The 16,681-nt window shown below is 33.4% G+C and overlaps 1 protein-coding gene across 2 annotated transcripts in view; it reads left to right on the top strand.

Annotated features, from left to right (window-relative positions):
- The window catches only part of LOC149413694 (neurobeachin-like), a 423,308-nt gene that overhangs the window by 321,786 nt on the left and 84,841 nt on the right, over positions 1-16,681 (top strand). The window contains exon 2 of one of the 2 annotated variants that reach the window (XM_089644732.1): positions 14,398-14,513. The exons of the other annotated variant lie outside the window; for it this stretch is intronic. Within the exon in view, the coding sequence (XP_089500858.1) occupies positions 14,398-14,457 (60 nt within the window). The 3' untranslated portion in view covers positions 14,458-14,513. Of the gene's footprint in view, positions 1-14,397; positions 14,514-16,681 lie in introns of those variants that run through there. 2 annotated transcript variants of the gene reach the window in all.

Below are 16,681 nucleotides of genomic sequence, written 5' to 3'. Positions count from 1 at the left end.
CGAGTAATTTACTTATTTACTAAAATTTCTTATTTACTAGCATGGATCGAGGCCACCAGGTAGATGCAATATATTGCGATTTCAAAAAAGCTTTCGACAAGGTTGACCACCTTATTCTTATTAAAAAAATTATGTACAACGGAATTAGAGGAAATTTATTACGTTGGTTTATCTCATATTTAACAAAAAGACAACAAGCCGTATCATTACGAGGACAGACTTCTACATGGGAACCAGTTACTTCTGGCGTGCCACAGGGGTCAATCCTGGGTCCGCTGTTGTTTATTCTTTTTATTAACACTGTTTCTAAATGTTTCATGCATTGTTTATATCTTTTGTACGCTGACGACATAAAAATATTTGCCATTGTTCGAAATTTAAACGATTGTCTTCTCATACAAAGCGACTTAGTAAGGTTCGAAACGTTTTGCAATGAAAACAAAATTTACCTAAGTTACAATAAATGTAAACAAATAAGTTTTACTAAAAATCACAACGCTATCAAACACAATTATTGTATTGGTAATTATTTACTCGAGCGCGTTTACTGTATAAGAGATCTAGGCGTCCTTTTTGATTCCAAACTCCACTGCGATGCGCACATAGATAATATTGTGAATAAAGCTTACAGCATGCTAGGATTTGTCATCAGAAACAGCCGTGAATTTCGAAAACCTGAAACATATCTTCTTCTTTACCACACTCTGGTCCGTTCTCAACTTGAATACTGCACCTCCATATGGAATCCATTTTACGATATCTATAAAGAAAATATTGAAAATATTCAAAAGAAATTTCTGCGATGCCTCAATTACAGAATGAGCGCACCCAAACGTGGGTACATAAATATGCTCTCGAGTTATAACGTCTCCACTCTATCTAACCGGCGAACATACCTTGATCTCATGACTCTGTATAAAATCTGTAACAACGTTATTGACTGTCCCGACTTACTGAAATTGATAAACTTCAAAGTACCACCCAGAGTAACAAGGCTTAACGACTTATTCCACATTAGCAGGACGCGTACAAATGCTGGTGTCAGGGATCCAATCAGAAGAACGTGCGAATCACTTAATCAGAATCAAAACCTCAAGGACTCTGACTTATTTTTTGATACACGCACTACTTTTAGTAGAAAAATGAAGACTGTTTTCCTACAAAGTTCAAAGTAAACAACTTAGACATACTTCGTTTAAATATATTTATATATTTTTTACTTTCTGTTTAACATTGTTTATCTATTTATATATATATATTTTTTTTGTTTTACCCTCTAAATTTTTTCAAAAATAATTTGTAAATTCTTAAAAGGATATTGCGCATATATTTACATTCGTATATATTTTTGTCAATTGATATCTGTATCTGTTTTTTCTCCTTAATAAAAAAAAAATAAAAAAAAAAAAAAAAAAAAATTGACATTAAAACTTCACTTCTCCGAAGATCAATTAGATGTTTTCCGGATTTATGTTAAAAAAGAATATCCTCACATTTCCGTCAAAGCATTCTTAACAATACTTCCATTTTCAACGACATATTTATGTAAGCAAAGTTTTTCAACGCTTGTATTAATTAAGAATGATAAGCGGTCATGCTTAAAAGGTCTTGACCAAGAATTTCGGGTTGCGCTGTCAAAAATCGAGCCGAATATAAAACTTTTGTATTCATTGAAACAAGCGCAGGTTAATAAACAATCGCAGGTTAATTTAACAATTAATCGCTCATTAATTTATTATTATTTTATAATAATTACTAAGATTGCGTAAAAATAAATATGTTATAGTATGTAATTTGCTAGTTGAAAACTTTTATAGTTATATGTATGTATGTATAGTTTTCAAATAAAAAAAGAAATTATTGTAAAATTTGTGTATCAATTTTATATGTATATATTTTAGCTTTTGGTGTGCCGCGGAATTCTAGGAAGAAATTTGGTGTGTCGTAGGTGAGAAAGGGTTGCGGAGCACTGAATTAGACTATCTGCAAAAGAAAGATTTTTATATGTTTGATCAATCAAAGATATAAAAAATCTTCAAATCAATTTCACCGTCAGATCACAATAGAACTAAGGGAAAATTGATCTTACTTCGGGTGCACGGACACGCCCACAACACACTTCTATCGGTTTATCTTTTCCGTGGTCAACACAATGTCACGGCATAATGACAGTCATGTGTAGTTTTCACATAGTGTGGTTTATGTACGACGTGATGACCTGACAATATTAGTTTTCTCAGTCATTTTTGGTACAAAATGTTAGGTATCCCCCGAAGCAGTGGCATTGTGAGTAATTTCCGGGCCCCTGGGCCAGCAAGTTAATCATGCTCAACATTGTATAATTTTAAATTATTAATGTCATTTTATGCCAGGCCGTGGATATGTAATACATAGGATAATAAATTATTATATTAAGCAATAATTAATCGTCTGTAATATCCATACAAATTGAAAATATCTCCCGAGTAAAAATAAATGCCGCCGACGGGAATTGAACCCGCGCCTTCTGATTTCCGGTCAGACGCTCTAAACTACTGAGCCACGTCGGCTTATCGACCCGCCAAATAATTCAATATATACTAGTACTTCAATGAACAATTACTGCTTATTATATTTGTGGTTCAAACCGAAAATTTCCAAAAATATGTAAATCAGAAAATTTGCTTAATTTTTCTGTATGACATTTCTATTATCAAAACATTAAAAAAAGCTAAAAATAATATTGCCGCCGTAACTAAAAACACCGTGTCTTGAGACTCTCAAGGAAGACACCGTGTTTTTATTTACCGCTGCATAATGCTCGAAAGACGCTGTATTGCCTTTTCCAAATAAGTTTTTTTTTTAAATTTTATTATATTTATTAATCAAATAGTTATTTATTTATAAGATCAACCAATTAAGTTTCACAAATTATCTGTATATATAAACAAATAATCACAGATACTACAATGTAAATAAAAACAATGAAAATATAACCAAGTGAACCTTGAAGGAAATATAAATACCAAGATATGAACAGTGAGAACAAAAAAATTGAGAATCTCTAATTTTCGCATCAATGAAAGATTCAGATAGTTATACTTTATATGTTTATATATTATGTATTATATTGGTTAATAAATAAATATAAAAAAGCTATAGAAACAAAAAAAAAATGTTTTTGGTTTTTTTCTTTTATGTATTCAATGATTTTATTATCAAACTTACAAAAATACAGTCTATTTAAAAACAAGTTCTGCTGTGTAATTATTATTAGGCTTGACAGCTGTTTTGACCTCTGAAGGCATAGAAACAGAACTTTTTTATAAATAAAATGTTTTTGTAAATTTAGTATTATTGAATACGTAAAAGAAAAAACAAAAATTAAAATTCTACAAATTAAACTTGTCAACAATAAATAAATGACTATATATTTTAAAGGTACAGTTGAAAATGTCTACATCTCGTAGGGTGTTAAATGTTTTGCAGATATATCCAATTGATGAACTTTGCACATACTAGGATTTACATTGTGGTATACTGATTAAATCATTCAAACTGGTGTGGCGTTCAGGGAAATGAAATGCAATCCTTTCTAACAGATAAGACGAATCCAGAAAACATTTCACAACTTTGTAGAATAATAACCCGTCTGTAATTTTATAATTTTTTTCTACGCTTATTTAGAGCAATAGGATTAAATTGATGACTACCATCGCGATATAACAGAAGTCTTTAATTTTTTTTATGTTTTCAGTACTATCGATATAGGTTTGATATGGGGGATTCCGAATGTCTGAGGCAAAATCAACTACTCAGGCGAAATCGTAGAAAAAGTCATTCGGCACTCTCTGCAATCATCAATTAATCTTACTTACTCAAACAAACATATCTAATCTTTTCCAAGCAAAACTTAATTCATATATTCAAATCTCTGGCACAAATTAATATTAACAACCACCAAAGTATTTTTTTTTAAATCTCTGTCCGCAAACGTTCAACGCCACTGTCTCGAAGTATGACATTAGCAAAGTTGATTAATTACCATTTCCATGTAATCTGGCCCGATGTTAGGCAGGTTTCACAAAGAGACACGCCGCACAGTGTTTCGTTTCATACAAGCTAGACGGAAAAAACTCTTTTATAATTTTAAAGTGTTTGGAACCCTCTTGTGGGGAGTATTTAATCTGAATGTATTGAAAATTTGGGTTGAAAGTGATTAATTTAATTTTTTTCTAAAAAAAAAAAAAAAAAATCGGAAAAAAATCTTTTAAATAATTAATAACAGTATTAATACCGTATTTGAGGTTTTTAAAGAAAACAAATTTAAAAAGTTAAGAATATGTCTATTTTGAGAAAAATAAAAATGTAAAAGCACAGTCAAAAATATAATACAAATCACGAAACAATTGCGAAAGTATAAATAAATGATAAAAAATAGCTAAAAAATAGTCGAAACAATCATTATAACTAATCTAGGAAAACAATTTTAGCCATATTTAGCAACAGAACTTAATAAAAACAAGCATTAGTTGCAGAAAGTACAGTCAGAAAATAAAATAATAATATCAAAAGTTATGCAAGAACAGTAACGAAACAAAAAAATATTACTTATCTAATAAAGTGCTATTTGAGTCATTTGCGGTGAGAGAAATTAACTGCACATAAACATCTTTAATTTTTTTAAGACAGAGTACAGAACCAATAGATTTGTGAGAAAGTGCTTAAACATAATGCTTATTGAAACTAGATGCTATCTGAGTTATGTTCAGAGGAATCATCAGAATAATGTTCAGAGGAGTCATCAGAATATTGTTCAGAGGAGTCATCAGATCGCAAACATTGTGTTCTTGACTCGGAATTGGGTGGAACAAGTAAATTTAACACTTCAGAGGGAAGTGAGCTCAATTTTTTTCTTGGAACCTCTCTAAAACTATTTATTATTGGATCTGATGTAATTAAGCATGGTTAACATATCTCTGTTTGTTGATGTTCGGTCGATTTTTCTGGTGTGCAATTACCTAAATCTTCTACAGTCTTTATTCCGCGCCTCTTGCGCCTCTTCTGACAGCTGCCCAATAGGTACAATGCACGAACTAATCGCATCAAATGAATGGTATAATAGTTTATGAACAGTTGGTGGCATGGTATACTAATCATATAGGTTAAGATATAACTCCTTAGTGTCATGCACATACTATTCAAAATGTTCGATGTTAATGCTTTACCCAGAAGCTATTGTTCTCAAAATTATGCAAAACCTCTTGATGAGCCCCGCATTTACACCCGTTATCTCGGCTCTCTTTTCGTGCTCTCGAAAAAACCAGTGTTTGTGTTGCCAAACCCAGGTTTTGGCTTATCTACAATTAATCTCATTTCACTTTAAAACCGTTCCTGTAATTCTTTTTTTCTAGTACTTAAAATTAGTTTATTTGCATCCCCTCTGACTTGCCAGAGTTGTATTCGGTAAGCGATATGCAAAAAACATTCAAAAGTTTTTATCCAGGCATGCAATGTAGATAAGCCGAAGGAATAAAATTCTTGTCGTGGAACTCTATTGATAACCGTAGTATTCATTTCACTGGGTTTGGCACCACAAATATAAAACGACATAGTCGACTTGTTTACAGTCATTACATTGCAAATTTTGCCATCTACCATAGTTAATAACATTTTAAATTTTACATTCAAATCTACATCTTCAATGTTAATTCTAAAATTCATCAAATCCGAGAAGCTGCGAGCCACTTTTTGGTTATATTCAAAGATATTAACTGTACTTGGCTTTTCAAATTTTTTTCACTGCTTGCACTGAGATTTTGACGTTCAAATTTACTTAAAATATGATTATATATTCCCTGAAACCTTGCTTTCTTGGGTAAACTTCTCCGCGTCTCGAACAATTCCTGCCTGGAAATCTGGTATGTGGTGCCTGTGAAATGACAAATTATGATTGGTGAGCATTAATGAGCAAAAATATCGAAACTGATTTGAATAGAAAATTAATTGTTCAATCTACAAAAAAAAAATCACGGAACCTTATTGATACTTTATCCGAAAAAAATTCTCGAGAAGTTAGAAATTGAATATTTTTAAACCACAAAAAAATACACAAGTTAAACATTAATTTTTTAAATAACTCTAATGTTTTATATTAAAATTTTACAATAATAACATACTACATACCTTTCAAAGTAGTTTTCATTTTTTTTTAGAACCAAAACACATTATTTTAAGCACATAAACAACCTTACAGCTCGCCCGACAAGATGCGAATAAAAGCAACTGATAATTCATTAATTAATTTACCTAACTTTGGGGCTTTGGTATGAGTCAACCCGTGCATTAATTACCCCAATTAAAAAAACATTTGTCACACTAACTACCTGTTAATACCCCCATGACGTCATTTTTCAAGAATTCCAAAGTGACTTTTTTCCGTCTAGCTATATGAAACGAAACACAGTGCGCCGTGTATAAATCGTGCAAAACGCTGTATAAATTAATTTCGATCCTGACAAGTACATTTTTTGCGTTTGTGAAGCGCTAATGAAACAAGTGTTTTTGTATGAAATTAGGATTTAATATGAAGAACGAATTGTAATAAAAAATAATTATTTTGTCATGACGTCATTTCAACCCCTAAGAAGATTGCTGAAATTTATGTAAAATTGGATTAAGTAATGTTATTTTGAATGAAATATTTTAGTCTTTAAATGATAATTAATGGTGTGTTGAAATTCTTGAATATTTTTTTGACAATGATTAATTTTAGAATTTAATTGAAGCATGATAAATAGATAAGCATTTCATCTGCTTGTCGTCGTTGTCCTCTGGAATGGATCCCCTACGTAACTCAAAATAACTCACTTGTAAAAGGAAAGGAAATCCCTTTGATGGGTTCCCCTCTTTTTTGAACTATCGTCGGTTCGTAATCTTTAGAAAATATGCTTTCGGTGAGAATGCCGTGTTTATTTTTACGATTTTTCGATGGTAAATTTCTCCAAAGAACTTGTGTCATTGGTCCGTGAGATACACCAAACGCGTGCTCTACATTTGTACGACGTTATTTCTATTCTCAAAACTGACAATTAATAATTACAATACACAATTTGGATTACAAAATATTTCTACGCAATTCAAGTTCAAAATAAATGTAAAATCAAACACAATAATTTTGGTTATGGGTCTGTCTGTGAGTGATTGTAACTATAATTCAGTAAACACGGATTTAAAAAAAACTTAACAAAAATTTGTCAAAATAGTAAATGATTGTGTCAATAATTCAGACATACGATAAAGTACGACAATGTGTATGACAGACGCGGATAGCGAATTTGTTTTATTATACCATTTAAAGGTGTAATCTAGTTTTTTAACAGTAACGTTGTGGTATTCAGTAGTGAATGGTGGAAGAAGTCAGAGACGCCCAAGAAAGACATTATCAGTAGCAGGGCATTGCGGGGTCCACTAGTTTTAAATAAGTCACGCTTTATTAAATATTTTCGCTTACGCCTATTAATTGAATTCTTTTTTTTTTTTTATTAGCGCGCTCCCACTAACATTCGCATTTACATATATTCCTTTCAAACCATCTTCCTCTTATTTGAACGCTTACCGCGGAGTTTTAATACACTTGGGATTTGGTTATAGTTCTGTGCCGCTGAAATAATATAACTCTATTTCTGGTTGTGAATTCAGGCACCCTCATTTAACTATGCTTGGTCAAGCATAATATGTAAATCTATCCACAAAGGATTCCTCAGTCCTTCCCGTTTGGAGTTAATGTGAAAAGTATATTTTAGATGACAATGTGTACTGTTTTTTATAGGTGTTTTTTGTTTGAAATACTTGCTTCCATCTGCCTGAATCCGTTGGCAAGGTGCATCTATCGTAGTTCTACAACTCAAACAAACCAACATCAAGTCTCTCGTATATTGGCTTTCATTCAAAGTGTGTCGGTCCCATGAATACGAGAGCAGTTTTCTTTCATGTGCTCCTGGTTGTATCAGCGAACATTGCAGGCGAATTCTACGGAAGGTTTCGCTTCGGAACTAAACTTTACAAAGTAATAAACGTTTCCTCTACGTTGAACGTTAACGTCCGACAGATATGTTGGTGCTTATGGAAATTGTCCGCATTTGAGTGTAACGTATCAGGTGCTTTTGGCTATTGGTATTTAGATATAGAATATCCCCTTTAGTATTGTGTAAAATTATTTTATATTAGTTCTGCTTTAATGTAACTCTTAATTACCAGGTTTTTCTTGTTTTTAAACGAAATCATCTTAATTGCTCACATTTCATAGTTGAAGTGCTTTAAACTTCGATAACTACGCATTTGGGAAATCAACTTTGTCAAGTAAGAGCAATCTTTAGTACGCGTTTTATGTTTAAATTATTATCGGAATTAGTACGCGTTTCGAGAAAATTTAACTATTCACAGTACCCATTCATTCCATACTATCCAGAAGTGAACATAATTTCTGAATTATTACGAAATTTGATGAGAACAAATTTTTTCCTAATATAAAACTACCTACCAGCGAGTAACTGTAATCTTACCTTTAAAATACACGATTTTGTCTGTTTTCACCTTTTGTAACGTACTTGTAGTAATTGACTAGCGCAGACCCGTGAAAATTCACGAGATATTATGTTAGTAATTCTAGTTAGTTAGTAAATAACTCTTTCTTGAAAATGGAAAAGCACTGACTCTTGAAAAATCACAAATACTTAACAAGATTAAACTCCAAGAAATTTAAGTTAAGAAATACACCTTTCAAATTTTCAAAGAAAATTATTTTAACTCCTTATTGTTATATTATATTATGAGTAGATACTTTACCGCTCGTTTAAATTCTTCCAATTTTTTTGGAACCCACTTTGTGAACCGTTGTTATAAATAATCACCAAATAAATCAAACGTTTTTCAAAAAGTGTTTTACATCTTCAGGCCGCATGAGTCTAGGCATGGTACATGGTGATGATGATCATACAACAGACCGATGGGAAAATTGATTTTTCCTTTCTTCAGCATTTAATTTCACCATAAAATTCATTGGTATACCCTCTGGTACCTCAGCAGATGAATCTGTTATATTCGTTATCATTAAATGGCTCTCTCAATCAGTTGTACAAGTTGATCTATCGCCTGATAACTCTTCAATACCTCTTTGATGATTCTGATCTCCTGGTGGGTGAATAATTCACCAATTGAACTGCGATGACCCTCGGCGGTTATTCCGGGAAATTGGATAATATTTATGGAATATTCAAGTTCATTTAGGTGTTTCTATGGTAGGTAGGTACAAGTCTTATTTACAAACCAGTTGTAATTGAATATTGCGAAAGTCACATCAATAACCGAAAGCAAATGTTTTTGTGATTCTCGTGTGTTATGAAATGAAGCCTACTAGAATATTTTCAGCTATCTTCGTCATTTCCATCCTGAGCCACAGAGCTTTGAAATATCCGTTTGTATGTCAAGAATAGGGAAAATATGTTGAATCTCAGGCGAAACCAGGTAACAACAGCAATTATTTTTATTTTATATGAGAAAGACATACGTTCCTAGTTAAGGATTAATCTGCCGAATAAGAATCTTTCGTACTGTATTCTTTCCATTCGAAATCGTGCCTCTCCAATGATTCAATTCAATTCCTTTTTTTGAATTTCTGACCAATTTTTCACATTTATTTACAGCTTTTCTGTAATAATTAATGCATTTTCTGGTAGTGTTTAACGTAGTTGTTAAAGCATCAATTATGTAGGGCTTTACAGCACCTCTCAAGAGGCCTAACTTTAACCGGAGAGAGAAGTATGACTCGCTAGAGGCTTATACAAGTAGTATTAATGTATTCGAGGACCAAACACCTGCTGAGTGGTTTGATTTTTTTAGCTTTATTCAGTTGCAAACTTTCTGAGTAATAAGTTTTGGTATTTTGTTTAATGCACAAATAATGTTGGTGGTTTAACTTTTGCAACAATTTTGCCACGAGAATATCGGGTTCAGCTTATGTTTTTCTTCTGTTTAGTTTGGAAATTAATCTTATTTAAGCTCCTTGTATTATTTTTTCTTCTTTTTACGTTATTTTTACTGAAAGTCTTTCAGCCGCTTCTGTAGCAAATCTAATTAATACAGCTTCCTGAGTTTTCCTTCTTCCAATACCATATCAGTCTTTCCATCTCTCGTGAACATACTTCCCAACTACTCCATTTGGTCCAAGTGCGAATAATTCACAACAATATTACACATTGTTTTTTTTACATCAACTTCACATAGTATATATATAATAATTTTTCTCAAGGCCAATGTCATCTTTTAGGATACTGCGTGAAAGGATTATTATGTAAAGGAAGAAAGGGAGGAGGGGAAGTTTGAAGAAGGAAAGAAGTACTAAAAAGGAGCCTGAGGGTCAATGTGTCCATGAGTGACGGACGTACGAATCCATCCTTCCCTGCATCTCACGTCAAGACCTGAATAAACCTCACCACATGAACCCGGGCACCCATGCTAAGCCACCAAAAGTAGCTATTTGGGGTGACCTATAGTGGAGGAGTAATCTCTTTCAAATACCATGACTTTGGACTTATTAGCATGCATCATTAACAGATTCCGAATATATACTTCGTTCATCCTAACCACGAGAGACTGTAGATCTTCTAAACTGTTAAAAAATGCATCGCAAATTGACTTTGAAAATCTTTTATAGGACTCCCACATAAATAGCATTACAAAGAAACTCACAAAACTACTACTTTAGAAACATACGCAATATACTAAGTAAAATTGATCTGTAGAACATCTTCTATGCTCTTTGGAAAATCACGAATAGAACATTGGATTTTTGGATGGAGATCTGCCTCAAACAACCACAAGAAGCAGCTCATTAAAATAAAAAAAAAAGTAATATTAAAAATAATTCTGAAAGTACCTTTAAAAACATCGTCAAAAGAATGTTTATAAATTTTAATGTTTTCGGTATTACAAAACTCTTCTATAAATGCTCTACTCAAATTTAAAGGGAAAAATTAGTACCCTGCTGACCAACACACCTACGCTACAAGGACGATATCCGCAAATCCACTGAATTTCCAAAATTGAGTACATCTTTTGGTTAGAAAATGGAGATGAAAAAATTTAAAAACCTCATCAAAATACGAAGATGAAACTAAACATGAAGATGAGGTAATCATTAAAATTATGATGTATCATTAATACAACTTACAACCTAAAGTCCGCCTCGGAAAAAGAATCCCATGTAAAAAGGACGGTGAATAAACTATTTTACTTGTATAAAAAAAAACGCACTCATTAACTCATTCTGTATTCATGATTTGTTCATCCTGAGCACTGCATCTTCAGCTGACAGTAGCAACATACTTCGAGATTGTTCATAAGATACAAAAACCATCATATTATTTCCAAATTACCGGTTAAAGGGTAGGATCACAAATTATTTGACGCCCATAACCTGGCGATTTAATTTAGAATTTAACCCTCATTAAAATTCGACCCTTCCAGAACCACCTGGCCAGCGGAAATGAACTGTTAAGACGCGCTCCGGGCGGCTTTAAAATCGATAAAAGCTGAAAATTTTGGCCGCGCTAGGGGATGAATAAGCAATGAGCCAGACCAGAGAATTAAGGCCGGAAGGGGCGAAGAAAGTACACGAGGAATTGCACATTTATATATGGGGATATATAAACCTTAGTTTTTCACCTCCGTTTCAGTTTTATGATTGTCTTTTATGATCAATTTTTCTTTGGTTTTGAAAATATATTAAAATTGCGATGAAATATTTCTGTATTATCTTGACATAGATAGTGTCGAAACTGGAAAACTTATGCAAATAGTAATTTGTTTTATATATATGGGGATAAAGAAACCTTAGTTTTTCACCCCCGTTTCAGTTTTATGATCAATTTTTCTTTGGTTTTGAAAATATATTAAAATTGCGATGAAATATTTGTGTATTTTCGTGACACAGATAGTGACGAATTTGGGAAAACGTATGCAAATAGTAATTTGTTTTATAAAAAAAAATACAAAATATTTTGATTTTTTAATTTTTAGTTCGTAACTAGTTATTATTTGTAGGATTTGTGAAGCTGAAAGTTTATTTAAAGGAATATATCAGAACAGTCAGAATTGCCGCAGAATGAAAAATAAAAAAATATTTGCAGCAGTAACTCTTTAAAAACATAATTTTTCGTGAATATTTTTTCTTCTTAAGTTATCTAATATATCTGGATTATTCACACATCAATTACAACTGTGAAAATGACGATGAAAATAATTTTATGTCAATATATTTTATCATTTACTTTATCGCTTGTATGAATTTTCGGCATAATCAGTTTCAATTTTTAAAAAAAGACACTTCGTCAAAACATATCCGAGTTCATTCACTCACAGACAGACCCATAACAGAGATTAGTATGTTTGATGATTATGATTACCATACTATGATTATGAAACCAGCTAGGATAGTATAAATTAGCTAGGAGCTAGGTTATACTATCCAGAATCTAATGCAGGATTCTCCTGTAATTTATTACATTGCCTCTATGTGAATACCGCTCGAGTCTCAACGGCTCCCTGTCAGGAGCAAGTTGCACTAGGTCCCTAGACAGAGGTTACCAAGTAGACTGTTCGTACAACGACTTCTCCAAAGCTTTTGACACCGTGAATCACGATATCTTACTCATAAAACTTGCCCAGATGGGTTTTTCACTTCGGATGTTAGAGTTTTTTAAAAGTTACCTCAAGAACAGAAAACAATTTGTCACTCACGGAATCTTCCAATCTGCCGAATTTCTTGTTTTTTCTGGGGTTCCCCAAGGATCGATCCTAGGGCCTCTTCTTTTTTCCATTTTCATTAATGACATTGCTGAAGTCATTCGTTTTTCTCGCTTTCTGCTGTTCGCTGACGATCTAAAATTATTTCTTCTAATAAGAAATATTGAGGACTGCCTGCACCTTCAAGCTGATGTTGATAACATTTCAGAATGGAGTCAACGAAACAAGCTTCATTTCAATGTCATGAAATGCGTAGTTCTGACTTTCACCAGAGCATTTAGTCTCACATACCACAGGTACACTATGCTCGGTCATAATCTCAAACGAGTTTCAAACATAAAGGATCTTGGGATTATGTATGAGAATAAGTTGACATTTCGTCCTCATATCGAAGGGGTGTGCCAGTCGGCCTTAAAAATGTTAGGGTTTGTTCTCCGAACCGTCAGAGTATTTCGGGATACCCGTGCTCTGAAGATTTTATACTTCTCCCTGGTCCGCAGTAGGCTGGAGAGTGGTTCGCTTATCTGGAATCCTCATGAGGCGGGGTGCTCCCTCATGTTGAAGAGGGTTCAAAAAAAGTTTCTAAGATTTCTTTACATGAGGGAGTACGGCCACTATCCATGGCTCTACCCGACGAACTTTCTTCTGGGCATGCTGGGACTTCACTCCCTGCAGCTCAGAAGGGAGGGGTATGCCGCTACCCACTTATTCAGACTGCTGCGAGGCTATATTGAGAACTCAGCCATTTTGGAGCGCGTGAGTCTCTATGTTCCAGATGACTATCTTAGACAACATCATCATAGATTATTCTATCTTCCTGCCTGCAGAACTAACCTGCCAATGGTTCTCCCGGTAGGGAGGAGTATATTGCTCCTGAACCAAATCTCCTCCGAGATTGATATATTTGGCGTCAGTGAGGAGAGATTCAGAAGGGAAATTTTTCTGATTCTTGAAAGAGTCTCTCCACATTGACGAGACCTTTCACCACTGCCTGAATTTTTTTTGGAAATTCCACATTTCTTGAAATTTCTTTTTCTATGTATAAATACTTAAAACCATCTTTTGTAAAATTTATATAACCTAATTTCTTATATGTATTAAATCCTAATTTGTAATTGTGTAAGAAATTAGTAAAAAAAAATTATTATTAAAATTATTATTATTATTATTATTATTATCCCTAATTGGGGGGTGCTGTAAGTCCAAAGGATGTGGGAAGGATTATCAGAGCAAAGAGGAAGTTCGAAACTACCTGAATTTTCAGATCTTATAACGGCTTATACCGTTTCTGTCAACGATGCTATTCTAAATAGTGGTCTTAAACCAGGTCAATACTGACAGTACCACTCTAGATATTATAACACTTTGTGTGTTTATTTCTAGGAATCAAAAGGGACTCGCCGGGGTCACCATTACGGTGTCTAGCGTAATTATATTTTTCGATTAAATCTAAAACGCGTTTTTTAAATCAACGTGTGTTTCTATTTATGCGAATTGCTATTTATAAATCGATTTTTTGATAGCTAATTATTTTTTCAGTCTCCACTCTCCACGAGTAAGGTGTATCTTATTTGTATGTTTATTAACATTGTGTATTTCTCTATTTTTTTTCAGGTGAGTACCTACCCAAAAACATTAAAGTTCATTCGATCATTCTGTGTGACATTTTCATGAAGGTCGACCTTTAATAAAAGGCACATCAAAGCACAACGGCGCGGCGCTTAAAAAAGGTCAGCTATTTTAATATTACAAATTTTACTTTAGTTTTGATTTCGGTTATTTATCATTTCACAGTATTACACCTACCTTTATTGTGTTATCTTGGCTAAAAACTGAAAAATTGGACAGTTTTATTATGAGTGGCAACAACGTGAATGCAATTTGCACAACTCTTCGACAAAGAATTTCCAATTTAACGTAACTATTTTCAACCCGCAAAATCATTTTATTCACGTGGTTTGAAATTCTTAAATCTCTATTTATCTGGTAAGGGTAAACGTAACGTACGTTATAATCTACGCGTTCATACATGACGTTATTTTATGAAAGTCACTTCTTGCAAAATATGCTTTAAAATATTAAGACGAATTATTATTCGTTTGCACCATAATACAAACGTAATATGCATATGTATAAATTGTTTTGTACGTATAAAAATTCAATCCTTTCTAGAAAGGCATACAAATGCAATATAGTATTGGTGATTCAATCCAATATTGTATTTATATTGTTTTCTTGAAATTATTGAGTTCTTATACAGACCAAACTATTAATTAAAATGCGTTTTACGTATATACGGGCGCAAACAAATGATTCGTTTTAATATTTTAAAGCATAACTCTCAATCCTTAGAAAAGGTACAAAATAAATTCTTTCGGTACATTAATTTTAAAATGAATTGTAACGTTGTGCGCCAAATGTAACGTTTGGAAATTAGCCGGGTTGTTGAGACCCTCTCAGGTTAAGTGGGGTATGGCAGCCTTTACTGTTATTGGAAAAGGTTCTACTTTTGTTGTATATTTAAACCAAGGACAAATTATGCATTCATAAACAGCATACGCAAAGATAATTAACAAGCATACCTGTGGACCCACAGTAAAAACTGAGCTAACTAAAGATCCTACGTAGAATGTGCGTAGAACAAGTCAGTAGCGCAGAAAACAGGAGGCCGGAGCAAGATCCCTGGTGCGACATGAGCCTGGATGACGAGATCACTGCATCCCGCGAAGCTGATCCTTTAAAAGGGAGGGTAGCCGCCAACGTGCTGGACGATGGGGGTTCATTGAGGCCTTTTCATCGAGGAGACCCACAAATAGGTCCTTTGCGAGTTCGATTCTGTTTCGGGGCGTATCCGCGTGATTAACAATTAATCACTGTATCATCTCCAACGGCAGATGGCTTTCGATTCGGCAAAGCAAAAACCTCCGGTGTCACTTCACACTTTTAAATCACCTTGGCCAAAATGTGTTCGTTTTGTAAACTTCAACACTTTGACACACAGCACAAACATCCTTACCAACGAGGATGGCCCGAAAAATTAAAAGAAATAGATCGATAACTTAATTAAGTGACCAGTCGAATCTTCGTCGGTTCCCCAGCCGGCGAGGATTCCAAAAGTGAAACTCTTTTCCTGCCGGAAACGGAGCTCTCCAAATTCACCGAAAAAATGTTGCCTGTACAAATACAAGCTTAGGTAAGTTTTTAGATTCTCACGGCCAAAAGCATTTTTGTTGTTTGTTTTTGGGGTGTTATGCCGTGTTGCGCTAACTCCTTCCGAAGATGTGACATCTTCGGATCTACCGGATCTGCCCTGATGATGGACACTGCAACGCTGTCCGAAACGTCGGCTAAAGAAGGAGTTAGCGCAACACGTCATAACACCCCAAAAACAAACAACAAAAATACAAGCTTGTGAATTAATTCTTTCACTGGCCAGGTAAAGTCAGGAAAATAATTATTTTTGACAGTAGGAATTATTTTCGTGACAGAATATTTCCGTCGAATTTATAAATTATAATAACTTACGTACCGAAACAAGACTTCTTAAATTATCAGATAGAAGAGTTTAAACTGATATATTATTTTTATATAAAATTATCAATTCTTTAATTGACAGCCCTGAATTATTGGAATTAATTTAAATGTATGTACCTCAGACAAACTCAAAGCAAAACACTTTTAAATGTAACAATAACCACAATACTAACTACTCCATTTATTCACCAATTCCAAGAATTCATCACCTTGCAAACAAACACTGTGAACTTATTGATATATTTGATGTTAATAATTTCGTGAATTTCAAAAGGCGACTATTTCAGACCTATTTGCTAGTTATTAACTTGTATTATTTATTAGCTTTAAAAAGTCTTCTCTGTATATCTTCCAACGTTTAAAT

This window comes from Hesperophylax consimilis, chromosome 21 (assembly GCF_061612785.1).
Source record: "Hesperophylax consimilis isolate HC1 chromosome 21, BYU_Hcon_1.0, whole genome shotgun sequence".
Classification (NCBI taxonomy): Eukaryota; Metazoa; Arthropoda; class Insecta; order Trichoptera; family Limnephilidae; genus Hesperophylax; species Hesperophylax consimilis.
Note: the sequence above shows the minus strand (reverse complement) of the source record. Positions and strands in the feature narration are given on the sequence as shown.